This window comes from Opisthorchis viverrini (genome assembly GCF_000715545.1).
Source record: "Opisthorchis viverrini unplaced genomic scaffold opera_v5_92, whole genome shotgun sequence".
Taxonomy (NCBI): Eukaryota; Metazoa; Platyhelminthes; class Trematoda; order Opisthorchiida; family Opisthorchiidae; genus Opisthorchis; species Opisthorchis viverrini.
In genome coordinates this window covers 1,267,143-1,294,016 of record NW_008751748.1, presented here as the reverse complement: position 1 = coordinate 1,294,016, position 26,874 = coordinate 1,267,143, and the positions used below count along the sequence as shown (strand labels likewise).

Below are 26,874 nucleotides of genomic sequence, written 5' to 3'. Positions count from 1 at the left end.
CGGACAAGACTGTCCTCTTTCACATTTCTCTACAGCCTTGTCATTGATACGATTATAGAAGACTCACTACCAGCCTCTAGTGTCTGTGGGTTCCGAATGCTCCCAGAGCATTCGCTCGCAGATGTTGGGTGCGCAAACGACATTTGTACGGCAAAGTATCGGTGTTGAACACTGATTTCATGCAGTCGGTGATTATATTGTTGCAGACGACATAGCTCTTCTTTTATTCGACGCCGCGGCAATACAAACGATATTAAATAGTCTAAATAATCCTGCCTCACGGTTTGGCATGCGCTTCACACCTGAAAAGTGTAAAGTGCTGCAAGACTGTGTGGGCTGGAAGCTTAACATCATACTCGCGGATGAGTCGGTTGAGTTAGTAGACAAATTTGTCTACCTTGGCAACTGTATCCGTCCCAGTATTTCAGCGGAAGATAATATTTTCATCCGGATTTAGGAGGCCAGAACAGCTTTTAAGAACCTGCGTCACATGTGGCGTAGGCGTGACACCAGCTTATCCGTGAAGGGTCGAGATCACAATGCTATGCGGGTCAGAAACTGGGCCGCTGCTCGCCAAGGACGCCAGAATAATCTCAATGACCATCGTTGTCTTCGGGTCTAGTTGGAACACCGGATCAGTATGTCCAGTGGTTTTAGAAAGAAACAACTCTCCAATGATAGGTGAACTGATCAGACCCTATAGGTTGTGCTGACTTAGTCACGTGCTCCGTGTGCTGTTCGACGGACTTCCTCGAAGGGCTCATTCGGCACAACCACTGGAAGGGTGAAAATGAGCCAGGGGAGGTCAAACCATGGCTTGGCAGCGAAGTATGAAAAGCCATTACCAGCAAACTCAGCTGCGCTGGTCATTAGTGGCTCTGGATAGGGATCCCGGAACTGGACACATCGATGACCAGACGCATTGTCATTCATGGCTCACTCGGGCCCTTAGCGGCGCACATGCTTTCAAGATATTGCCTTCACTTCATAGCTCCACGTCCAATCCAAGCCATTACAAACTCAGCTGCGCTGGTCATTAGTGGCTCTGGATAGGGATCCCGGAACTGGACACATCGATGACCAGACGCATTGTCATTCATGGCTCACTCGGGCCCTTAGCGGCGCACATGCTTTCAAGATATTGCCTTCACTTCATAGCTCCACGTCCAATCCCTGATTAAAAGTCCACTGACACCCGTGTATTTACGCATCAATCATATCAGCTACCGTCTTCAGGGTACAGCCACCCACCTATCTCCCCAACCTATCGGTGAAGGAAACCATAACCAGTGTACGACAAGTACGTGGTTTTTACAGAAACTGCTGCTGCTGCTGTTCTGATGCTGGTGATGGTGAAACAGTTTAACTTGTCTGTGTAAACTCAATCACAAAAGTACGTGTACGTAAAAATGGAACGATCATATTTGGTAACCCATCCTCGTGTGGGAAGTTTGTTGATGAATATTATCCTATTCGATAAGCGGTACGTAGAGAAAAGTGGGCCTTTTGGTGCGGGGGCCTCCAGTTGTTTTCTTCAGCTGTTATCTTGGTAACCGACACCGGGTCTACTTTTAGCTGGTTCGATTTTCTTTTTCACTATCACCTTTTCGCAAGTTTCATTCTTCCGCAAGTATTCGCTCCGTCAATCTATAGTGCTAACTCGCTTTAGTAACACTCATGCTAACATTTTTATGCCTGGAGTTGCTCATGTCAGGTCTTGTTTTCCAGCCCCTCTAACCATGCATCCACACACTGTGTCTGTGCTGCTGCAAAATTGTTATTGCTGTAGTCTGATCTGAGGGCGAGATGGCTCAAGTGGCTAGAGCGCGAATTTACTGACCGGAAGGTCCGTGGTTCGAACCCGACCTCTGCCTCTCGACTTCCCCCGTCTAGCCTTGGGCAACCTGGCAGTATCTCGGCCCTCATGCTTCCCCAGGGTGGCATGGCAGCTAGTCACTGGAAGGGTGTTACTGCTGAACGACCTATTTATTTTAGTCTGATCTGTCATGTCGCCCCTCAGCAAGTTGCTGTTTCATTCAGGGAAGCGTACACACCAATGGTGCTGTCGAAGAAGCGTATGTCCACGGATAGTATCTATGTTACCAATTAACCATAGGTGAGCCAGAAGCTTGGTTATGAACGGACTTGCTTCAGATTCTACGAAAATCCTAATAAGTAAACTGGTTTGTAATGTTATATTTACATCATGTGCAACTTATCAGTGTTGCTTACACGAATACATGCACCTCGAATGATTGTGCGTCATTCAGTTTTATGTTATAATAGCAGCGACTCGAAAGTTTGTTTGTTCACACTGTGTTTCCTTTATTATGATCAACACTGTTCAGATCTTCTATTTGCTGGCTTCATTCATCCCTCTGTTCCATGTAGAACAATTGGAGTTATTCCTCAAGGGTCAAACTGACGCCATTCAAGAGGAGAATGACATTGCTGAAGACCCTGATCTTACGGTGGATGTTGATGGGAAGTTCGGTTCGCTGTTGCTCCACGAACCATCGGCACGATCTTGTTGTAAATTTTTTTCACTCCATCCACTACTGCATGCATACCTATCTAGTGTTTCTCTACTCTGTCCTATCTATGAACCGTGCATGACGCACCAACACTATTGCTCGTCCCGACATACTCAGGTTGTTTAAAAAATAACTCGCCTTAGTGAAGGCAACGCCGACACACACAGGGCTTACATTTAAGCAAATAATTCACAGTGTTTTTCGTCACTAAGGGGACTTTCTCCAGTTCATTTGGCCAGCGTACACCTGTCTAAGTAAGTCCAACGCTCTCCAAGCCACCAGACTTAGCTACTGAGGAAGCTAGATTGATGGCCCCAAGGCCGTTGTCACCTGGAGTAGTCAAACTAATGCAAAAGGTCTAATTGCCAAGCCAATTTTCCAGCCCTTCCCCTAAAATGCATTGTTATTGCTTTGTTGCTCACTTTACTTATTCGCACTTCGCTTGTGCACCATTGACCAATGAGGCCTTACTATGCTTTCCTTTTAAAGTATCAATGGTCCGCTCGCTAACTAATGCTTTATATTGTTTTCTGTTGATGTCTGCTTCTAACATTTAACTACTACTTCCGGTGCTTGAGGCTCTATTGATTAAACTCTAGTTTTGTTTACATTGCTGTCCAAAAAACGCCACTTAGACCACCAATCCCTCGTGTGCACCCAGGGCTAGGTAGCACGTTCATTCGAGGTCCTCAACGGACATGTTGTTTTGTACTTTATGCAACCTCTACCAAAATTCCACCGTCTTTTCATCACATCAAACCACATAGTTCAGATTTACGGTCCTATGCTTTGGCATATGCCTTCCTCAACCCTTCCTTCCCAAATTCCTGTCGTGCCGCCTGACTGCACTTTTCTGTACCAGGACACTGGTCCAATGCGGCTTAAACCAAAGTGAATCGTCTATAATGTTACCTATATCCCTTTGTACTTCATCCACTATTGAGAAATGAGCTTCGACACATGGAAACCCTAACTGTTTAACTGTTGGACAATTAATTGCTCCAATGAAATACCAGCGTCCGAGTCATTTCCTTTCTTATCTAGGGGGGTTCTCGTGGCCTGAAATCTGCTTGCTCACATTCTCATTGTTTATCTTGATACTTCCGAGCAGATCAATTCTCCCGAAGATGGCATACCTCAGTCAGAGAATCAGTTCTGCTTTTTCCAGAGGAAGTGGGTTCTCTTCAGCTAGATCATCTCTGCTCCGGTAGCATTATTCCAGATTGCAAAAAAAACATGCAGGAGTATCTTTGAAGTTTGTGGGCCCTAGTATAATTATAGGGCAGATTGTATGTATTTTCTCCAATCCTCACGTCTTTAGCCGGTTGCTCCAGGATAAACCTTGCGTCCGAGTCCTTTCTTATCTAGGGGGGTTCTCGTGGCCTGAAATCTGCTTGCTCACATTCTCATTGTTTATCTTGATACTTCCGAGCAGATCAATTCTCCCGAAGATGGCATACCTCAGTCAGAGAATCAGTTCTGCTTTTTCCAGAGGAAGTGGGTTCTCTTCAGCTAGATCATCTCTGCTCCGGTAGCATTATTCCAGATTGCAAAAAAAACATGCAGGAGTATCTTTGAAGTTTGTGGGCCCTAGTATAATTATAGGGCAGATTGTATGTATTTTCTCCAATCCTCACGTCTTTAGCCGGTTGCTCCAGGATAAACCTTGAGCTGCTCGGGTTCTACTTGCGTCCCTTCTGGGCTTTGTTTGTATCTCGTATTCAAGCCAAACCCATTGGAATCTTCTCTAATCTCCCAAATCTACCTGAATGCAGACTGTCGTAATCAATAATAGGCATCGACTAATGAATGAACTCTCCAAAACCTTGCATAATTATGCCATAAATTACCCCGTAAATGTCTCATTTCTCATACTCATGGGATTTCAGCAGTCTCCAGGTCAGGTTTACGGGGTCCCATTCTCCACCACAACCTAAATTCTCCCCTCCATGAAGTATAACCATATAAACATTGGTCACTCACTTGAAAACTAGCGGTCAATCAAAGTCGAAAGGTCGCTTGAGTTTATAACCCCTTCACCACCATTCAATGCATTCGTTCAAACCAGTAATTGGTACACTATTGATAAATAACTTCCACATTCTGGATGGCGTCCAAAAATTAAAGTGGAACTTAATCTCGATGTTGTTCGTTGCACTGTAAACCAGCTGTAAATTAGCAAACCTAAGCTGATTGTTCAACTCTATTGGCCGGGTCGAACAGGTTTCATAGGTTAGATTCCTCGTGTGTGTTGGCTTATCCATCGTGTGGAATTGCCATATGACTCATCAAACGTGTAGTTTTGTATTTTTCTGGGTTATTCCTCCTTAGGAGTGAAGTGAGGAGTGACATACCGAGCTGTGGAAAATTCCACAGACGTCCATGAGGGCATGCTTATTGTATACTCTTCTGAAAAGTATCTTCTGGACGGAAGGCCTCTTTAGGGGGAGTGTTGTATTCATATTGTTCGCATGTTGCTTTTACTGCCCATCTGTGCAGTTTTATGTCGGCTTTCTGTTACTCTGTACGCTGCCTCGACTGATGAAGAAAACCGGTCGTGGTATAAACAGCAAACGGAGAACTATTATTAACCGGGTTGATCAGACTTGTTAGAAACAAATGTCACATGCTAGTAGAATTTTACACCGGGGCGACATTGAGCTTAAAGCACAGCCAACTGGCAGTCAGTTGACACGAACACAGGCATGTGTCCGTTTAGCTGACTCATCCTCATTGAAATAAGCATGTCACGTAATTTCCCAAGCGTATATATTTGCAGACTATGGTTGCAATTACTTGACGGATATTTGACGAATATTTTTCAGACTAGCGCAGACTCTCCTTCAGTCAATAGGCCTGTTGTCCTATGTGATGTCTATGATTGGAGTCATTATGGTGCTCCAAATTGTGGCCAACGCACTTTGTTGTTGTTTTCGCATGTTGATGGTGGTCAATGACGATGTAAATATGGAAATATAGCTTTCTGACCAATCCGAACAAGGCTGTTCTCTTTCTTCTCTCTGCTAACAGATTCAGAAAGTGGGACTAAAGGTTTAAATGGTGAAAGCGGTCTATCTAGTTCAAGTAACACCCCAGCCCCTCCATCAGGTGGAAGTTCAAGCGCTGACCTGAAGCGCCTTCAGATGAAGAAGGTATGTTCCCGTCCTGTCTACGTCTTCGCTGTCTACCCTGGACATTTGTTTTATCTGGAACATGCCCTTTCACCAAAATTTTCTATCATTTATGGCATTTGTTGTTAATTAGGATATGGGGCTGTATTTCTCACAGAGTTGCTTAACGGAAGTAGATAGATGTACCATACGGCAACTCAGACTCTCTAATTAGTAAATCGATACCCTCTAGGAGCGAGCCCCGAAGAGCTGATGTTTCGGTGAACCTAATCAAGTGACCCAGCTTCTGCGGCTTTTCATTTCAAAATGTACAATGTCTCTATAAAAAGTTGTTTCAGAAAGGCAAATGATAGGTCAGGTGGCCTGATTGAATAAAAGTTGTGAGAGTTTTGTAGTTGTTGTTCAGCTGACATCCTCATCAGCCCTGCACGCTTTGTAATTGAATCGGCCCAATGTAATTCTGTTTTGTAGCTTCAACCTGCGGGGCATTATTCCACAAACGATACTTGCATTAACCACGTAATCGTTGGCTTACCGCCGTTTCATCTGGACTTGGGTTGTGATTATAGTGCTCATCATTGGCTGGTACCCTTGTATATCCAAGTGATTCTTCCGGGCCCCCTAATGGACATCATTGACTATTGTGATTATATCGAGCTATTGTGACTGACAACAGAAAAGGATTTCTGATTTCTACAACCTTTCTCGCTTTTTAATCAACTGGAAAAAGTTTGGAACCGATTGAATAGTCATCGTTCCGATTGTTTACCAGACTCTCGCTAAAAGCGAGAGTTTGGTCTATCCGAATCAGTTGTATCGTTCAAGAACGGCACTAACTTTTTGTGATCATCGTCACTTCTGAAGAACGAAGGCCCATTTCCCACCAATGTTTCTCATTAGACAGTAATACCTTCGGGAACTGCCAAAATGTCCCCTCTTTCAGAGTGCTTCCTCGTGTGGGTTGTACGACTAAAAAGAATTCTGCACACCGTTATAGTAAAATTCCGTCTGCATCAGGTTGTTTCGAACATGTGCGAATGTGCGACGAAATATTTTGGTTCAGTTGGGTCGAGTGTTTTGGATATTCACTATTATTCTGTAGTGAACATTTTTCACTATCCCTTACCACTCAAGTCAATACAAACGGCTGGTTCTTACACCTCACACCTAAATTCAAGTAGAGACCATAATTTTTTTTTACTATTTTAAAAACGAGAATAACAACTGCGACTGAGGACCCATTAAATTTCCACTTGCTCCTGCGTGTGATAGATCCCGTCTAATGGTGTTGCGTGCGTCCCTTTGCAATCTCGAGTCAAACCGAACAAGAAGTATCCGCTGAAATGGTCAGAAATAGTTGTGACATTGAACGACTGACGCGCCAGCACACTAATAAATCAGTCGTTGTAACAGGAAATTTGTATTCCGTCGCCTAGTTTTGGGAATTAATTCAACCCTCTAGAAACTCACCGGTATGTCTTGATTTTTAAGCTGGGGGTTGAGATGGGAAAATCTCCGCACTCGCCAAACTTTCTCCTTTTTTGAGTTACTACTGTATGGGAGTATTGTTTGGAGAACCTTCACTAACAAGATGAACAGGTGTGTCCACTGTAGAGAGGAAAATGAAATAATTATCAACCATGCTCGCTTTTAAACGATAGCCTCGTAAGGGTCAGGGATTATCGTCAAATAAACTTTTTTATCCACAAGCTTCGACTTAGTTTACACTCACTGACCCACAAATTCGGATTCTGTATCGTACGCACTCATTGTGACATCTATATGCATGCCAATCGCCCTTTGCATGTTGTTTGTTTCCTTGTTTTGTTTGGCGTTCCATCCTACGATGCTTCTCGTTGCATTATCGCCCGTGCCGTTCATCACATCCGTGCGTTCTCCTGGGTCGTCGTCGTCATCATCATCATGGCATGTTTGATCTGCGCGTTTGGTGCTCTTGTCCACATCGGGCACTCCATTCCAGGAGGAGGTGAGTCTGCCTCCTCAGAGTCCCTTTTTTATGGCTTGACTCTCATGTTGACTGTAGGCGTATTATCCTTGAAGGGAAAAAACTTTGCAATCCTCGTCACCGGTATGCCGTCAGAGACAACAGGGTACAGCATGTTACATTTAAGAATGAATGTCTCAGTATTCAGTTCTTTTGCGTTTTTGTTGTTTACTCAAAGCTGTGGTCCGGTCCGTTTTTATTTGTGGCGGTGATTATAATCCTCATTTACTGTCCACCAACGTCTGCTTCATTGTCCTACTAGGGTAACCTGACTGCAGAGGAGGAACAGATGATGATGGTCCAATACCAACACACAGGAGCAACGAGCAGCATACACCCTCTCCTGTCTTCATTCATCAATTATGTCCAACCGGTGAAGTTCCAAGGATTCGATGTCGCTGAAGGTCAGTTTCTCGTCTGTTCGGTGCTTTCCAAGTTGTTCAGAAGAAGAGCCGACTGAGTCCACGAAGTTCCTTTTATTGTGATGATCTCTTATGTCCGCTAACGTATACCGTCTTTCATAAATCTTTTAACAGTGTAGTCATTAGTTTTGCTGTATAACCATCGACCCTCCCAACGAGGACGTTAATATCCATTAGCGTTTGCAATATTCGTAACTACTGTCATCTGGTAATGGTCACCGTTGCAAAACCGTAAGCGTACCGAAGCATTGGATATTTATGTATAGTCAGTGTACGGCAACGTCTCGGTCGGACCATCAGTAAGACCGAAGGAGCGGATTCATTTTTTACAACCATAGCTGCCTTGATACGAACTGAATTCATCTCGCAACGTTCAAAGTGATTCCTAGGTTCACAGCACCTCAACCCCGTAACGAATTAGACCGATAGACAGCAACATGTCAGTTGATCCGTTCACCGAGCATGGCACTTTGCCCGCAAATATTTGGTCACCAATCCAGGAGCCATCATTAGAGTGCGGCTGAATGGATGCTTCCTTCCTACCTACATGGGTTTATGTAGTCTTCAAGGAGTACCTGGTGTATATTGCTGCGATTGACTACCTAGAACACCTTTCTCGCAGCTTTTAACCAGAAGCACCACCTTTCTGCCCATTTTGATTTGTGTAACTCTATGCTTCCTCGGCCTTCGTTTTTACACTGCATACGAACCCAATCACATCTCATGTGTATTTATTGTGGTTTCGCCCCCCAACTTACAAACTACGAAAAATCTCATCTCGTTTCGTGGCCAGCCGTTGACTTATTGATTGGTTTGTACCCGGTTCATTTGGCTGATCTGATCAGCTGATTATATAGAATCAAATACGCTGCTTACCACATGACTCAGTGTCTCCATTCGATTAATTGATTTCCAGTTTGTATTTGCACCCAACTCCATTAAGTAATTATGTCGCGCATGCACTTCGCATAATATTCGCCTTGGTTCATGTCTCTCTTCCCCTGCTTTCTGTTTGTCGTGCAACATTCCGCAATCACTTCATACGCTGCAGAGAAGAACCTACACTTCCACATGTCCTCGTTCAGCGAAACCATCTCGTTGGGTCTGATGAAAAATCAGGCCATTGAATATGTCAAGTATCCGGAATTTGATGTGTCTTCCTCAGTAGCACTAACCAAGGGTGCATCACCTTACAACAGAAATGGCTTGAATATAGTCCCACCGTAGTTTGCTTGGGTTTGGCTTTGGTGTTGTTTCTGGGGTTTTGGTCATGTGTTACGTTTGTGTGTGTGCACAAGCTCGCATGCTTACCGTACAGTATTCGTTGTTCTGTGGGATACTGTATCCAATTTCCGTGACAGAATTCACAATATGGCATGCTTTTGTGAAATACGTGTTTGCGGTCCCGAACTTTTGACTTTACTGACCATTCACGAAATTAAGTTCTGTTACTTTCCCAGTTTACTTGCATGACAGTTTAGCCGTAAACAGTCACTAACGCAACATTGGTGCATGTCTTTGTTGTCTCTATATCTTCTTCCGTTTTCTCAACGTGCACTCTTCCCTTCCTTTCTTTGGCCGCCCTCGTCGTTGCACGTATGCAGAACGAAACCGATCCTACGTCATGTCGTCATTCAGCGAGAGCATGGCGTTGGGTTTGATTAAAAAAGAATGTATTGACTTTGTTAAGTATCTTTTTGTGTTGTTTCGTCAATGTATCGTGTATTTTCATATGTGCGTTTTTCGTTGTATGTCGCAAGCGTTCATGACAAGAGTGCTATACCTTGACCTTGAGCTATTAGCTATAACAAACGCCAGATGAGCCGAATTTACCCCAGGGGAAACCGTGTCGATTCGAGCAACTACATGCCTCAGGTAAGACGTTTTCGCTTCGTTTGCCGTTTATTGTGTTTTGACCTGATTTCCTATCTTAATCTAATAACCGGAAACCCATTGTTATAGTTACCCGCAAAATGACTTTAGTGTCGACGATTCAATGAAACAAATGTGGGTCAGTCTCTGGGTTTCTGTTTCTCAGGAGGTATGTGTGAATACGTTGCTATCAGTTCTACTAAAGAATGAGAGTGAACGTTTTACAAGCTCATGTAATCATTGTTGCACTGAATGGCTTTACGAGTAGTGTGCCCGTCTTAGACCACCGAGATACTTCATTTTCCATGGCCTCGCACACCCATGTAGACAACCGTTCTTCAGGCCTATCCGTCGAATGCCAGCTTCTTTTGTAATCTAAAATAACGATTGCGCGTTTCGAACCTTGACCACGGTATCGGGATTCTTGTTGTTCTTCAATCCGAACTTATGTTTTCAGCTGACTGCAAAAAAATTAATCTCGAGATGCAATTCTCCGCTATCAGCTGGTCTGATTAGCGGAGGTGGTCTGATTGTCTGGAGCCGCATTTGAGTCGCTTTGAGCTTACTGAATCTAGGCATTTATCTCAATGTATCCGGCTGCGTTGAATAGCTGGGTCTTCGTTGGTTGAAACACCCGTAGGTGGAGAGCTGGTTGTGAACACGAAGTTATCAGCTAGCAGGGTGCAATGGGTTCCAGCCCGTCAATCAGTTCCCTATCAAAAAGTTCGAATGCCTAATAACCATACCGTGACAAGTTATACCTGACGGGTCTTAAAGTAAAAATACTGGCCCTGAGGGTTTTATTTACTAGCAGCCCCGTTAGTTTAATATTATCATATGGGTTACCAAAATTTCTCGTGGAACAGCATGTCACAACGTCTTCAGCGTGCGGCCTGGATGACATAGGTTCCTCTGCAAACCTGACAGTTAAACGTACATCTCTTTCGAATGGTTTACGAACTCACTGGCTTACATGATAGTGAGGTGCGATGGAAATCCTGTATAACCTTCTTCCGTCCAACTAGCATATGGAATACCTCCATGGTCACCATCTCATTGAACTGCAAACTCACTGTCTCACCTCGTTGTTTTGCATGTCAAGTTCCTCATCCACAAGCGTTCTACCTCAATCTGAGCTACGGGTTAGTGTCCTACTCCTGTTTCTATACTCACGGCTGATTTTTCACCATGTGACACTCAAGAACGCTGCTCCTTCTGCTGCGTGCATATTAACAAATAACTACACAATTGTTATCTCCCATCCGAACTTCCACCTTGCGACAATTTATAGTCCAGTGATGTTTACTCTCTGCCATACTCATTACATGAACCAGGAGAAACCTAGGAGGATCCACACTTCTTCATTTTGTCATCTTTGCGTCTGCTATTCACTTCCTTTGGGTAATGTACATCTGAGGTTGCACCATCGTCATCCATATCTATTTCAGGAAAGTGCTCTGTGCTTGGTTTAAGAGAACAAGAAAGTGCGCACCATCCTCCAGTCACCTTCGTGCTGTGAGGCCTGCATGTTCGATTCGAACTACTAAAGTGTTTAGAGCGTAAACTGCTTATCACAGCTACGTAGGTGCACTTGGAACTTGCGTTTATGATTTCTATTCTCATTCATCTGTTTCCTATTGCTTTGGATTGTACGAAAATCTCGTGACTGATTACTGGGTGCACCGCTACCGTTCGGGACACAAATTTAACTGGATCGTTCGATCCACAATTTATTTGTAGTTGCTAGGACAGATCCAACACCAACCTAAGTTCTTCGCACTTGGCCAACTTACAAATTGTGATGTGCCCAACAGCACTGAAAATTGGTGGTCGACATGAACAGTGGTTGTGATACGGTCTGCACTAGCTCTCACATTGTATATTAAGCATCAGCAGCTGCCGGGTGAGAGCACGCGGCAATTCGCGCAGTGTAAAATGACCAGCAGCTTATGAGCCCATTGTGGATCATGGTGGTCTGAGTTCACTACAGGAGCAGATTTGTTTGGTCCTCATGTGTAGAAGTTGAGAAAAGTGGTGCTGTGAGGCAGAAATGTGACGCATCCATATTTCACTTATCTGCGCATGCACTGTGCTGCAGCGGTGTCCGCAGTCATCGGTCTAAAGGTCTTGCATTCGAGTCACGTTCATAAAAGTTAGTATTTTCGTTTTCATTTTGTTCTTGTGTTTCTATTGGAGACTTGTTGCGACGACTGCCTATCAAGATTGTACTATCCGCTGTACCTTTCGAATTGTGAATTTTTACGACTTCTCTGCCTGCTGCTCTTCTTCTGCAGCCATGAGCCAAAAAGAGTAGTCAGGTTCTCGTACCTCGGCTCGGCGATCAGATAACTTCATTATTCATACAAGGCAGCGATAAATTTCGCGTAACCAAAACATCTTTGGTTTCAGTGTGATGGGAGGATCTCGATGAAGGAACTTTGTGAAAAGCGGTAATACGGGCTCTATTAATGTGTGCCTTCGATGCTTGACTTCGTTTAGCGCTGCTCGTCTCTGCTGATGTAATGGCGAAGCTTTCAGTTTTACTGAACTTGATTCCAGTGGTCCATAGTGGTGACTGGTTATATGTGGCCATATATCCCCGAAGACCACTGGCAGACGTGTTGGAAGATTTGGAGGTAGATTAGACAGTCAATCACCAATTTTCAAAAGATGAGTAGTTTAAAATCACGTTTGGTTACAGATCATTGGGTTGGTTGGGAACAGAGACGTGCTGATTGCTTACGACAGAAAGGCTCAGTGGTTAAACTTGAAACTCAATGAAGAGCATGTATTCTCCATTCTACCATCACTCAACACGACAAAAATGCAAATCTTACCTGCTTCAAAAACGTAAAAGTGAAAAGATTTTCGCATGTTGCTGCTAATCTGCTGTTTGTCCACCGATTCTTCCCGGCTTCCATGAATATTTGGCGGAAGATGTCTGTAGTAAAGTACAATACAAATATGTCCCACATCCGTAGGCAATGTCCCCATCATTCTCCTTTTGTCCGTAGATATTCTGGAACGCCGGATGTCAGATGGTAGCGTTGAATTTCCAGACACCGGATTTGGCGATGCAGTTAAACCAGGGAAAATTCGAATACAATGGAAATTGTGGGTAAGTTGGTGGACCGCGTGTTATTGCTTTGTTCAACATATAGATCATTCGGAACTTTTTTTCATTTGAATACACTGAAACTTGTTGTTATTTCGGAAAGATTCTAACGTTGAACATAGCTGGCATGTTGTTTGCTAGCTGGGAAGAGAACATATTTGCCAGAAGAAAAAGAACAAGAGATAAAAGTGCATGTATTTACTGTTGATGATGAACCGAAACAGACAACCGAAAATGCAGGTAATAGTGTGAAAGAGAACACTCGCGGTGGTCGGAATGTCGAGTTGTATAATATCCAAGCTCAATGCACGCATATGTCACTACACTTCTGCAACAACCCAAAGTGTGATGCAAATTAGCGCACATTCCCACCTAGCCACTTTTCCACTATGAGGTTTTGACACGGCCTGGAACCTCGCAGCCTATACTTTATATTGGTGTCCTCTCAGAAAGACCGGTGACGTTTCCAATTGGGTTGCCAATCTGTTTTGCATCAGGAACTTGGCCCTCTGGCATAATCCGAATCTGACCACCTTTCCGGTATTTGGACTGGCTGGCGTGCCATTCATGTCTATTTTTTGGGGTGAATGCTGACGCGCCGGTTGTTCTTCTCGGGGCATATGGATTGATGGTAGCTCTGGCATGACCCTCAGTTGAAACAGTCTTGTCTAGTATGTTTATAATCATACCTGCCATTTAGTAAGCCCGCGCCACTGTTCTTCTGCTCGAGAGAGGGACTAATAAAAGCATTCCAAGGTTTGATCCCACCCTGGTATGCAGCTGACTGTGACCAAAGCTCGAATAAACATCTCTGGTCGAAATAACGACACATACAACACTATGCGGCTAGTCTAAAGCACGGTTCCTGTGACCAGACCACCTTCATCCTCAAACTGCGCCCATCCTATTGCAGATTAATCGGGAACGATAGTCCTTCCCCGAGAGAACGCTAATCATTAGCTTGTGAAACTTCCCTGGACTGCTTGATGAAACTACTAAGTACATCTAGCATCCTCTTAGGTGCACCTCATTAGTTCTGAAGGCATATTAATGCCGCAACCCTGAGCGAAATACGATTGGCTGACCAACAAATTCTTCGTAGAGCTTGTTCTGGATACACATTCTACTGCATCGTCTATGCAATGCGAAAAAAATTGAATGGAAGTGTTAATTTCACCCTGTCTGACCGCATCAAGAAGATGATCGGCTCAGAAGACCGTGGAATCAAAGGACGGCCGATAATGACAGGCCTAACATTTGTGGTCGGGGTGTAAGCTCTAAACTGGGCTCAGCATCGAAAATGATACTGTCCTTCCCTAGGTTCCAAAAATCTATAACGTTATCTTGCAAGAAGATTAATGCATGTATCGGTCGTGAACATCCTCTGTTGAGAGACCTCGGACGCCATGATGTTGGGACTGTAAGCACTCACAGCGGCCGACTACCCAGAATTTACGCCACTGCCAACATGAGAGCTCTCCTCGAGCAACAGCATATTACCACATTGGTACACAAATGCGGCGAATATTGCCTTTTCCATAGATTTCATGAAGGCCTATGACTCCGTCGTCTGAGGAAATCTGTGAGCCATTCTCTCCAAGTATGCCCATCCGTCGAAATTCGTGAATCTCATCCGAAGCCTACATGATGGATTGATAATGAGGTTGCGACCGAATAGATCCACTTTATAGATTTCAAAATCGTCACTGGCCTTACACAAGACTACGTCTTCTCCCGGCTCTCTTCAATCTCAATCTTACAGCACTTGCGGATGTGGCTTTAGTAGACGATGATGCTGTTATACATTTCATACAAATGGAGCTCTTTTACCACCGCCCATCAAGGCTGTAGGAGAATTTGTGGACTACTTCGCGGACTTCTGCTACTTCGGACGCACATCAAATACTGAATTGATCGGCCACCGCGAGCCACGTGAGATCCCGTGTTGCCAAGGTTGGTTTCAGTTTCAGAAAGCCTGTGAACAATCATGAAGGATCCGAAACGTGTTACTAGAGGCCAGAGTTCATTTCTAGAAAGCGATCTCGCAATCAGTCCTCTTGTATGTCATGGGAGCAGTAACCATGTGCCGTCACAACCTTTGATGCTTGAGCAGCTTTCAAATGCACTATCTGAAGAGAATACTGAACTGAACGAGTGCCTGTCACGGAGGTTTTCTGACGCTTGCGTTGCGATGGACTAGGGACGACGATTACATTAAACTGTCTGCGGTGTTCGGAACGGAAGAGTACAGGATTCTCAAACTGCTTCTGTGTTCAATTGAATACGAAAAAATAGAATCCTGGCAAGCGCTAGCTTTGACATCTGGGCATCTTGTTTGAAAGTCTGAAAGCTGCCAACGTGGATCTCGTGGTACCGTAGGCTGGAGGACAAAACAGGGTGGCGTGGCGAGAAACGAAACGATACCACCGTACTAATACTGGTACTAGTAATAGCTAGACATTTGTTTGCCTCGTGTACGTCCCCCTGTCTCTACGGGCCACCAGACCTTTTGCATGCAATGTGCCTCAGCTGTCCAGTTGCCGACAACTGACAAATCCTCGGCTCCTGCTCACTCATCAATTCGTTCCGTTTTTCCGGATGGTTTACGGTTCACTTCACATAAACGCCTGATTGGTCTACGTTACATAGTCAATTCAGGCTATTGACTAATTTGCTAATCGACAGTAACCAGTGCGTGACTGCGTTTTGTTGGTAGTTTGCTTCTTGTTGTGACAGTGGAAATACCTTCAGTACACGGAATTCCAGGATGGGGCAAAATAGTGAAAAACAAACTGATACCTGCTTACGCTTTCTGTGATGGAAAAATCATTTTGTGTTTTTCACGGTACGCGGTTAACTTTTTTTCTCGCTCTCCGGTCTAATCAAGCAAAACAGGACAAATTGTTTCTATCTCTATCTCACCATACAACTACGGTGATCAAGTAGGGGATCTGTGTAACGTCTGAAGACGATCTATTAGGCTTATCTTTTAGTTACGCGTTCCTTGTTTGCATTGTTGCCAAACAGTAGCAGTTCACCAGCTGTTATGTTGTCAGTATTCAGTGCACCTTTTCCGGGTGCTTGTCCTGATGGAAATGGATACATCGTTATTTTGTCCGGTAGCCTCATTCATCTAAATTCTTCAAACGCCTGTCGCTTAAATTGTTGGGATTGTTCCGCGCTCTCTGTGTAATCAGGTCGCGCGGTCCATTTGAGTACAGGTATTCCCTTTCACATGATTGTTCTATGTGGCTATTTACCTGGTAACACACAGAGCACATTTTGCGTAGCAAAGTAAATAATCACACTGATCTAAAGGAGGTGTGAAGGGCGGATCTGTCATAGTTGTCCCACTTTTCAATGGATGCATCGCGTACTTTGGTGTTGTAATGCAAAGCAGCAATCGATTAGCGCGAAGGTCAGGTATTTGAGTTTAATTGGTAATCACTGGTGGATCCTCACTATCGGTGGCAACATGGCAGATTTTCTTCCGTGGCTGGCGCGAAGGAGCCAAGAGGTAGGACGACTCGGCTCATTACGCAATCAAGTGCCATTCATAACCAATCTGCAATTAGCACATAACTGTGCCTTTTATTCACCATTGTCCCTGCGCGCCGCTTCCAGTTCTAAATTGTCAATTAAATTTGCCTCACCAAATCACAACTCAGCTTTTTCGTCCGTGTGCCCTGAACAGTCTGAGTGTGTTCACTGTGTTCACTTTGCGTCTTCGGTCCAAGTTTGCTGTTCAGAAGCAAATTTCGTCGACCTTGCTCCTAATTAGCTGTCTGTGTACCACAGATGTTAAACACCACCCATAAGGTTGCTAAAAACTCCTCGGCAGCCGACGACCGGTTTCTTTGGTCTCATCAGTTAGGCGCACTCTCCGAGTTTCCATGAACCTTATGTTCTAGTTGAACCCAAATGCGCGAAATTAGCGAAGTACATTCATTTGCACACCTATTTGGTTTTCACGTGAGGTTAAACTGAATCCCTGCCGAATCCCTCTTTTAGTGTGTGTGTGTGTGTGTTTTACTTCGATACAGTGCCTCGAATACAGAAACATGTTTCGGCCAGGTGCAACATATTCAGTTGAAAAACATAAATGAGAGATTCAGCTGGGTCTCCCATGAAACTCAAATTGTTATGCAAATGAGTGTATTTCGCTAGCTGTCTGTTCCTTTCAAATTAATAATTTAATTCATCCTGATTGTTGTGGGGGTCTGTGTGCTCACTCTAGAGCTTGGTTTCGTTCTGACACCATATCTAGTACAAAACTTGTTGCGATTGCTTCTGATTATAACTATGTTTTGCCTCTTGATACCCGCTTTCAACCCTCACTTCAACGCTAAAAATGATCCAACTAGAGGCCAGTCGGTCTTTTCAGTGCATTGCAAAAGGCGATGTTTACTCGTTTCCAGAGACATACCTACGGTCATACCATGGCCCTCGGAAATAAATTTGTTTCCTCGGTTTCCTTACTTTTTATGTACGTGTTAGACTGAAGTTCTGCGGTGCAGTCATTACCACTGCGGACCGGGCTAGAATTGTGCGAATGCAGTTGCGGTAACACTTTGCCCTCAAATGTTGAGTGACCCAAGTTCACCACCTCATAAAGCCAATAATGACATCGCTGATTCACTCTAATTGGGGCAAAACTCTAGTCCAATTCATCTTTATTGTGGACTAACAAGAAGCGTCAAATCAGGTTATACGGAGAACTATGCAAAAGTGTGCGTGTAAATTGTCTAGATTGCGCGACTAAGTAGAAGCGGGATTTTTTTTATTTCGCGCGAAACCTCGCAAAAACGTATCGTCAAATTTCCACAATTCTTGATGTTGCTGGATGGCTTACGCCCGTTTCTTATCGCGTACACCCAAGGCTGTTGGCATTTTTTTATCTATGTTAAACAAACTTTAAATACTTTTATTCTCATGAAAAGGTATCTTCTCAAACCCGAATTTATGCGCCGCCTCGAGCGTCAGTTCGATCCATTCTCTGAATCTCCCATGGATGGCGTCATTGCAGCAACATGTGAGGTAAAGATTATATCCGGACAGTTTCTCTCTGACCGAAAAGTGGGCACCTATGTGGAAGTAGACATGTATGGTCTACCTACCGATACGATTCGCAAGGAGTTTCGCACTCGCGTCGTTCCTAATAATGGTTTGAATCCGGTCTACGGGGAAGATGCTGTGTTTGTTTTTCGCAAGGTATGTTGGTGATGATGTTTTCCTTAGTTTCACCCGATCCCTTCACACTTGTGTTGTCTTGGTCGGGCTATCTGATTACTTATATAAAAGCTCCATTCATAGGTCTACCTGCCTATCAGATTGTTCTGGGAGTTTCTTTTTTTAACCGTCAACTTATCCGTCGACGTGTTCGTCTTTTCATTTACAAACGCTCTTGCATGAGCTCATTGTTTCCTTCACGTACTGTTGAGGTCAGTTGTCTTCCGAAGCCCTGAGAAAACTGCGCTTCCCAGTGATTCCATATATCCCGCATACAAATATTCATTCATTCTTATTTTTAAACCGGCCGTTCCGCCGTGGGTCACACATCCTTTGTACAGAACACACGGAATCAGCGTACACTCCACGAATAACTGCAAAATTAATATTTGATTATCATTGAACATCCAGACTGGTTGGCTGTTTTACATTAGGTAACTGCCTAAACCGTGACACACGAGACACACCCTTCGATTGTCCCCCGATCTTTCGCCGCTGGGAAATTTCAGTGTCATGACTCACCAAACGTGGCGATTGCATTGCCCTTTGGCTTTTCGTTGAGTTTTGTATGATAATACAAGAACATGCACCATGCGCTATTCTGCTGATTCGGTTCGAATACATTCCTTTATGGTATTCGTTGCGGTAGCCGGCTTTAGAGTTTTTCTTACAGTGAGGTATTTTTACTACCCTTGCGGTACATTTGCTCCCAAGAAACTCCTAGACCTTCAGTCGTTGATCAGCTCTTGCTGAAGTGCATGACTCTTCGTGACGGTAAAATTTTTTTCGAGGATCATGGTCAACATATCCTGTGGGAGGAAATCGGGGCACCTTTGCCTGGCTTGAGAATTGAGCGGGTAGTCCCGATCACCACACCACCTACCTGAACCATTTTTCTTCATTCAAAAATTAGCGACATTATTTCACGTTATTTCTCGGGCCAGCTGGCATTTTGTATGCATATCTGCCACTAACCCATCGAATGATTTTTCTAGGTCGTCCTACCAGATTTGGCGGTCCTCCGGTTCGCTGTCTATGAGGAAACAGGCAAGCTGATTGGTCAGCGCGTGATCCCTTTGGATGGTCTCCAAGCCGGTTATCGACACATCTCACTGCGGACCGAAGGCAATTTCCCTCTTTCTCTGCCAACCTTATTCTGCCAAGTCAATCTCACCACCTACGTGCCGGAAGGGCTAAATGACTTGGTCGATGCCCTCTCCGACCCGCGTGCGTTTTTGAGCAAGGAAGAGCAACGCATGAAACAGGTAATTTGCTAGTTTGCTTTCGCTACATGTGTTCTATATGTAGCGTGTTACTTCAGGAAAATTGGCTATGTTTACTCGTTTATATCCTGCTAACTCCCTGCCACATATTCTAGCTTGCTAGCATGGGTATTGATTCCTCCGAGATTGCTGACGTCCCAACCACAACGGCGAAACGCACTCCAGCTAGCGGTGCAGCTGCCGCAAGTGGTCCTCCAGGTGCAGCGACCGAGGCAGGTGATGCCTCTGGTGCAAAGAAGGAAGAGAAGAAAGGTTAGTGGTGCTCTTTAGTGGCACTTGTTTTGTATGAACCCTACAGTTCGTAGTAAATCGTACATTCAAAGCGCATTGCTAGCGCTTTCTGTTATTTCTTTCATCAGGCACATGTATCGTGCTTAGGAACGGCCACATTCTGTGGGAGATGTCACCCATCATTCATCATGTGTATAACCGACCAGTATCCGAAACGGATTTGTCTGTCTGCACTTGGTGATGCACTAAACGCCTGCCCATAGTTTGGATAAAGCAAACAATTTTTCACTTAGCCAGATTCGCTACTGTGTGCGACACCCAGGTATCCGATGCAAACCTGAAGAAATAAGACCATCGGATTCGTTCAGAGGCCTCAGGATGATTGCGTCGAGATTAGTAGTGGCACCGCCTTATACAGTGATATGATCAGTTGGTTGTTTTGGGTTTCAGTATACTACCGAGCTTCCCTGCAGTGTATCTATCTAGCCTAATACCTTCCAGTCGAACCACTTCGGTTATAATGAATGAAATGACCTCGAGAAGTTCAATGGCTAGGTCACAAACTTACTGATCCGAAGGTATGTGCTTCGGAACCGTTCCTGGCATCCCGAGTGCTTCTGTTTATGCTTGAGCAACCTAACAGCATCTCGGTCCTCGTCCATGGCAGATATGCAGCTGGACTCTTATTAATAATGGGCGAGTGGGCAGCCCGAGAGCATAGTTTTGTTGTGGGGAACCACAGCAGAGTTACCTTGCTTCATCCGTCGGTGTTTCGCCCCTGATAAAGTACGGGGGCGCTGATCTCCACTTTCGCTCCTGCAGGCGCGCCTGTCGGTTTAGCTGGTTCATAGGTTTCCTAACGTCTAGACGCGCTGAGTCTCGGAATGCACCAGAATCGATTCCGATATATTTCGCCAGATGCTCCTTTCCAGAACTAGAATTTTTCATGATCTTAAATCAAAATCAATTTGTAACTCACGGGAGCTCCACCGTCGTTGCAGTCTTACTTGACGTCTAGCAACATTCCGCAGCCACCGAATGTTTGCAGATACAACCCGATGCCATGAGTTTCATCTTACCCATCCAGGGCACCTGGTTAAGAATAATCCTATTGGTCGTGGTTCCCAGTCGCGCGAACTCGTCGTGATTCTCCTCATTATCCTTCAGCTGACTTCTGTCTATCTTCAAGGTCTTGTTTACCATAAATAGCTGCCATTGTATGGCCTATTGCCAAAACCGTACATCATTGCTGAGAGATTTCGGCAACGGTACTCGCTTTGAATGGAGTGAACCCTTATCAAATACTCTAGAAGGCAGTAAGGAAACCGAGCCGACTGATGGGTGGCTCCAAAACACACACGTACTGAAATGACAGAGATTGCTGTAGTCATGTATGGTCATTTCTAAGGGATTTCAAAACCCATCAAATGCAGGCACCTCTGGAGTAATGGAGTTATTTTGCTTAGAAGGCAGTAAGGAAACCGAGCCGACTGATGGGTGGCTCCAAAACACACACGTACTGAAATGACAGAGATTGCTGTAGTCATGTATGGTCATTTCTAAGGGATTTCAAAACCCATCAAATGCAGGCACCTCTGGAGTAATGGAGTTATTTTGCTGCAAGAAAGCTAATGGTGCCGGTGCACTTGATGATTGCGATTTGTTTCTTGCCGACTTCCTGACTCATTTCCTCCGCAGAAACGCCATCGCAGTCGCGCTCATCAATGTCCATTTCGAATTCTCCTTCGGATAAGTAACCTTCCTAATTGTACAACGCGAACCTTGATTCCAAAGCAGTTGCATGTCCATCTTCCGATGTGATTATCTGTTTTACAAACCAAATCTCTGAATAAGATGCACATGTTTCCTTTCTTTATCAAAGATAATCATTAATTAAAAACAGGTGAAGGATTCCAAATCATCACACTGCAAATCAGAAGGACATGCGGTCTGTCGAACACAGGGTGATGTTTTTTCAGATTGCAACAAAAAACTAACTGTGCCTTGGTTGCCTGTAGATATGATGACACTAAGTAATGCATGTGTAACATATGTCAGTCCCAAGGGTAATCAGCTGGAATAGACGCTCTTAATTTGAATGCTTCAGTTGACCGTTGCACATGCACGAATCAGCATAGCGTCCGCAACGCGTCGCGAAATTGGGGAAATTATCGATGTAAAATACTAGGGAAACTGGCATGGGCTGAGTGGACCTCATATAACACCATCGTTCTTCGCAAGAATGCTTGGTGAACTGTGGCATTCATTTTGAAGGCATGTGGAAAATATTCTCCAAGAACGTTGTAATCATTTTTTATAAAACATTCTCCGAATGCGAAATGGATGGGTTCTGTAAAATGAAATCGGTCGTTCCCTGAAACGTGCACATAGTTCAACATAACACATTTTGCGCTGGATGAATGCGTAACCAGTATTCAATCAATTTTGGAGTTGTGGCTGTGAGAGAAAGAGAGTAAAACTCATATTTTCGGGGACTCTCCAAGACGTAGTTGGTGGGTTTTTTCACTCGGTATTTTATGCGTTCGAATCTTCATTGTTTTGGTCACACGAAGGCGCTATACCAAAGCCAATCATTCTTCTGACCTAGCAGAATCCGTGCGAGCAATCAGTAGGAATTATAATTGCTCGTCGCATGCTATATATGACGCCGGACAGCTTGTACAGATGTGTCTCGGGAAATTAGATTCCGCTACATTAGTTCCCATACTTACATTCCCATACTTATACTTCTAAGCGCCCCTGGTGTAAGTCTGAGAATTTCACCATCAATTTTTTGCATACACCGCTATTGTTCATGTTTTCACAGTGATCAGTGTCGAAAAATCTGTTGCACTCAAAATCTACAACCTGGTTACTTCCACAGACAATGCGGACACACAATTTTCTTGTGGAACGAAAGCTCTTCTGTACATATTCTACTCTTTCAACGAGATGGCTCAGTGGTTAGAGGGCGAATATACTGACCGGAACGTCTGCAGTTCGAACCCGACCTCTGCATTTCAACTTCTCTTGTCTATGATTGGGTAACCTGTTACTATCCCAGCCCGCGTGCTTCCTTCAGGTGGCATGGCAGCTAGGTACCGAAAGAGTGCTACAGCTGAACGATCGATCGACAGTTCGTCCTACCTTAAAATTCCATTCGTACGAAAGAGCACGTCTCATATGTGTACTACAAGTTGTCAGTTCAGCTACTGTATGCTCATCTATTGCCTTCGTTTTATGGGACCCGACCAAAGTTTAATCTCCAGAGAGGGACAGCTCCATTTACTGAGGCTTATGGGACGTGCACTGATTCTGCTTTGAATTCAACAAGGAAATTGTTGAAACTGGACGCTCTAGGCCCTCAGTATAACGAGCTTGGTCTGTCAACTGCCTAACTTTATCCCATCAGAAAGTCAAGACTTTGTTTTCATTGAGTTCATACGGATACCTCTCGCTGGACAGACGACACTTGAAACGAACGTTGTCAGTTTTGCTGTACCAGCGGTTTGACAGAGTGACTGATTATTTCCAGTGCAGATGAACGATCCCATGTGTCGTTTGCATAGGCTCAGCTTTGTACGACAATTTTCCTTTAAGTGTATGTACCTGTCTCTTTTCTTTCATCAGACGATCCGAAGTTCGATCCGATCTCTTTAAGTCTACTCCAGACTGACAAGAATTACCAAAAGTTACTGAAGAAGCAGTCGAAAGAGTTGGAGCTTGTGCAGCGCAGACAGGACAAGGATGCAACGGCAATGTTGCGCAACCACACAGTAGTAACCGATAAGTTGAACACCACTCATGCCAAGGAACGCTCTAGTACGAAACGGCCATCAAAAAAGTGAGTCTTTGGTGAAGAATTTCAGCTTTGTATCACGATTTGGCCTCTCTCGACTCCATGCTATATGCCCAAACTCGAATTCTTAGCTTTATTGGGAAAAGTTTTACAGTTGTGTCAAAGCACTAACGATGTTTTGTCCTTCTACACAGAACAGAACAAACATTTGTTTGTTTCATCCGTTTGCCTGCCAGCGCATCTGCAGGGCAGACTCAATCTTGATTTCAACAGTCAATGCTCGTCCTCATCGATTTCAATGGGTCTTCTTTTCGAAGATTGGCTTTTGCGGTTACTTGAATATTCGGCCACCAGCTTTTTTCTCCAAGTCTCTTTACACTTCTGTCTGCGTCAAACCTAGCCCCATGTTACAGTGTAGATCAGCAATCGTCCCGGTGAGGATATCGTGTGTTAATTACTGTTAGAAAGATTTATCGGGAACCCCCTATATTGAAGGACATTCAGAAAATTTGATGTTATTTTTAAAAACGCATTAGACTCGGACTGTGATAGCAACATTTCTTTAATAGAACGGCTAATTGTGACGATTTTATGCACAGCACATTTCAAACGAACTCTGGACGTTAAGATGGCTATAGATGGGAGTGATATGATTTGTGCAGTATATCCGGCAGAATACCCAAGAACACTTCTGGCTACTAAACTACTAAACATTTTGCAACAGGCTTTCTCATGTACCCCAGGAACTGAACGATAAGTCGAATGTCTAAGGAAGCATCCCGTAACAAGCTTCTGGGCTACGCACAGCGTTCTCAGAACGAGACCATGAAATATCGTTCATGAGACCCCGTCGAGTCTGTATTCAGTGTGGGGGAACTATTTGAAGTCTCAAACCCCAAAACCGTATTGACCGGAAAGTCCCCAATCTTATCACTTCACAACAGTTAGTGTTAACGATTCCACAACTAAATTCGACTCATTCTATCGGAGTTCTAGACACACTAATGAGCATGTTTCAAGTGCCTAAGAAAGGGATGAACATATCACCACCTTGTAAACCAAAGAAGATGGCCTCCAATAGAAAATCAATGTAACTCTCGGGGTGGGAATTTTTAGGCATCAACTCTCGTAATTTGAGTGCTGTTGATGAACTGGTCCTGGACAATCCTGAGCTGACCCATCTTACTACGACCTTGTATAGGAATACCCGACAACCTTCTTCTGTCAAAGGCATATTTGAGTCCAAAAAGCACGATCAAATGGTTTTTTGTTGCAAACACATCCGCAAGCCATTGAGTGCACAAAGTTCACAACGGTGTCCCGATTCGCGTGCACGTTCCGGGGGACCAACCGGTATCAGCTTTTCGGGTGGCAGTGCGACACTGATCTTATGAAAAGCAGTCACAAGAGTCCAACATTGGATCAACACTTCGCAATGCATTCCATATTTGTTATCTTTGTCAACATAGTTCGGTATTGCTATTAGGACTTTCAATTCCCGATCCCGTCAAGCGAACTTACGATGGGAAGCAATAGGGTTCTTTTTTCTTGACAATCATCAGCAGTTCACCTGAATACGATGTTATGCTATGTATGTTCAAGTACCTCGGGTATCGACTTGATCTTCGAATGAAGATTTTTCGATATGGCCTCTCGAATGTTTTCCGTACTGAAGACAGCACTTGCATTTTATCGGTGTATTGAGTAATTGTTCCAGCAGCATTAAAACCGGCTTACTAACATTCTGGTTCAATGGAAGTGTCTTCCTTATTGTTAGTAACATTGTAGGACCGCTCACCTCACTAATTTCGGGTTGAACAGTTTCCCACTGGCACAGTAGCTTGAGTTGAAGCCACGAAGATGCATTGTTCGCGTCTTCGGTCTGGTTTTATGTAGCCTTCTTTGCTGTAACTACATTCGTCTTACTGCCTATGATCACGTGCGGAAACGTCATTCATCCTCTCGGAGTTGGATAAAACAACCAAGTCGAATGCAATTCCAACCATATGGAGGATAATAGCATCCATCCTTACGGTGGAAAATTTATCATTACTTTTTCGTTTTCCATCTCCTGATATGTGGAGGAGTACGAGATAGAGCACGACGCGGGCTTTTTTCATCACTTCACCGCTTTTCGCTTATGATAAAATTGAGTGAAAATGTTCCGATCGATACATTGGTATGATTTCAAGGGATGTGTGAATGGCTTTTCACTCATTCTCTGAGAAACCCACGTTAATACTCGCAATTCATTTTTCGCTCGAAAAAGTTTCTCTGGGATCCTCAATTGATTAGAAAGTACATCTGACATATCTATATGAACTATCAAGAGTTTCTGGGTAAGTTCGTTCCCAGGAGTTCGTTTTTCCGCGCTCAGGAAGTGGTCAGTCTCAAATATTGACGGTGAACATTCGATGCAGAAGCCGTGTCTAGACTGAAATTCCCCGCACTTCATAGCTTACGAAGAATCTATCGGTTATGTCCAGTTGGCACCTTTTTGCTGATTGAGATTAAATCAACTGAGCGACTAGAACTGTCTTCATTAAAAATGAAAAAGAGATCGGTACAGAGCCACCGTAGAAAAGGTGTGCTCTTCGGGAAGTCTGCTGGAAGCAAACTTCCTTCATTGGCCAAGCTGCACGTACATGTACTGGCTATAGTACATGTTCGTAGACGTTTCACCACTTCTAAAATTCAAACACATGACCCAAGTACACCAATCTGCTTTACGTCACCTCCGCTATGTGGGCTCTTTCGACTACATGCCTTAGTTGATTCTTCACCTACCGGTGCTAGATCTTTTTTGCATTCTCCAATTTCCTTAAAACAATGGTCGCAATCAGGGAGTATCAGGATGGGATTTACAGAGAGTTTCCAGTCCCCATTGGCTAGTAGTGAAGTTCTTATTTTTCCAGCCTGGTTTGCATGCAAGTAGAACTGACGTGCAGAAGTGCAGAACTATGTAACCGGACATCAGTTTACACTAAATGTCACACGAGTGTCGCATGATTGAAACACAACTAAGCAGAATGGCCATCATTATTGCAGAAATCTTCTCTGGATTCGTGGTCTTCGTTCTCATCCGGGACCTCGACCTCATCTCTTCCGTTCGGCGCTGTACGCCAACTCCCGCGGCCGTGTAAAGGTCTACGGGAAGCTTTCTCCTGAGTTCACCACATCAAGTGGTGTCCGACAGGGTTGTCCTCTTTCACCTTTCCTCTTTAACTTCGTCATTGATACGATCATGGAAGAC

General features: G+C 44.2%; 1 protein-coding gene across 1 annotated transcript in view; it reads left to right on the top strand.

Annotated features, from left to right (window-relative positions):
• The window catches only part of T265_05106 (hypothetical protein), a gene marked incomplete at both ends in the record, with an annotated part of 104,489 nt that overhangs the window by 68,083 nt on the left and 9,532 nt on the right, over window positions 1-26,874 (top strand). Inside the window, 10 exons of the mRNA XM_009170023.1 lie at window positions 2,392-2,532; window positions 5,565-5,686; window positions 7,933-8,074; window positions 9,144-9,228; window positions 9,895-9,967; window positions 12,979-13,082; window positions 18,020-18,290; window positions 19,304-19,573; window positions 19,687-19,843; window positions 23,453-23,666. Coding sequence (XP_009168287.1) covers window positions 2,392-2,532; window positions 5,565-5,686; window positions 7,933-8,074; window positions 9,144-9,228; window positions 9,895-9,967; window positions 12,979-13,082; window positions 18,020-18,290; window positions 19,304-19,573; window positions 19,687-19,843; window positions 23,453-23,666 — 1,579 coding nt within the window. The remainder of the gene's footprint in view (window positions 1-2,391; window positions 2,533-5,564; window positions 5,687-7,932; window positions 8,075-9,143; window positions 9,229-9,894; window positions 9,968-12,978; window positions 13,083-18,019; window positions 18,291-19,303; window positions 19,574-19,686; window positions 19,844-23,452; window positions 23,667-26,874) is intronic.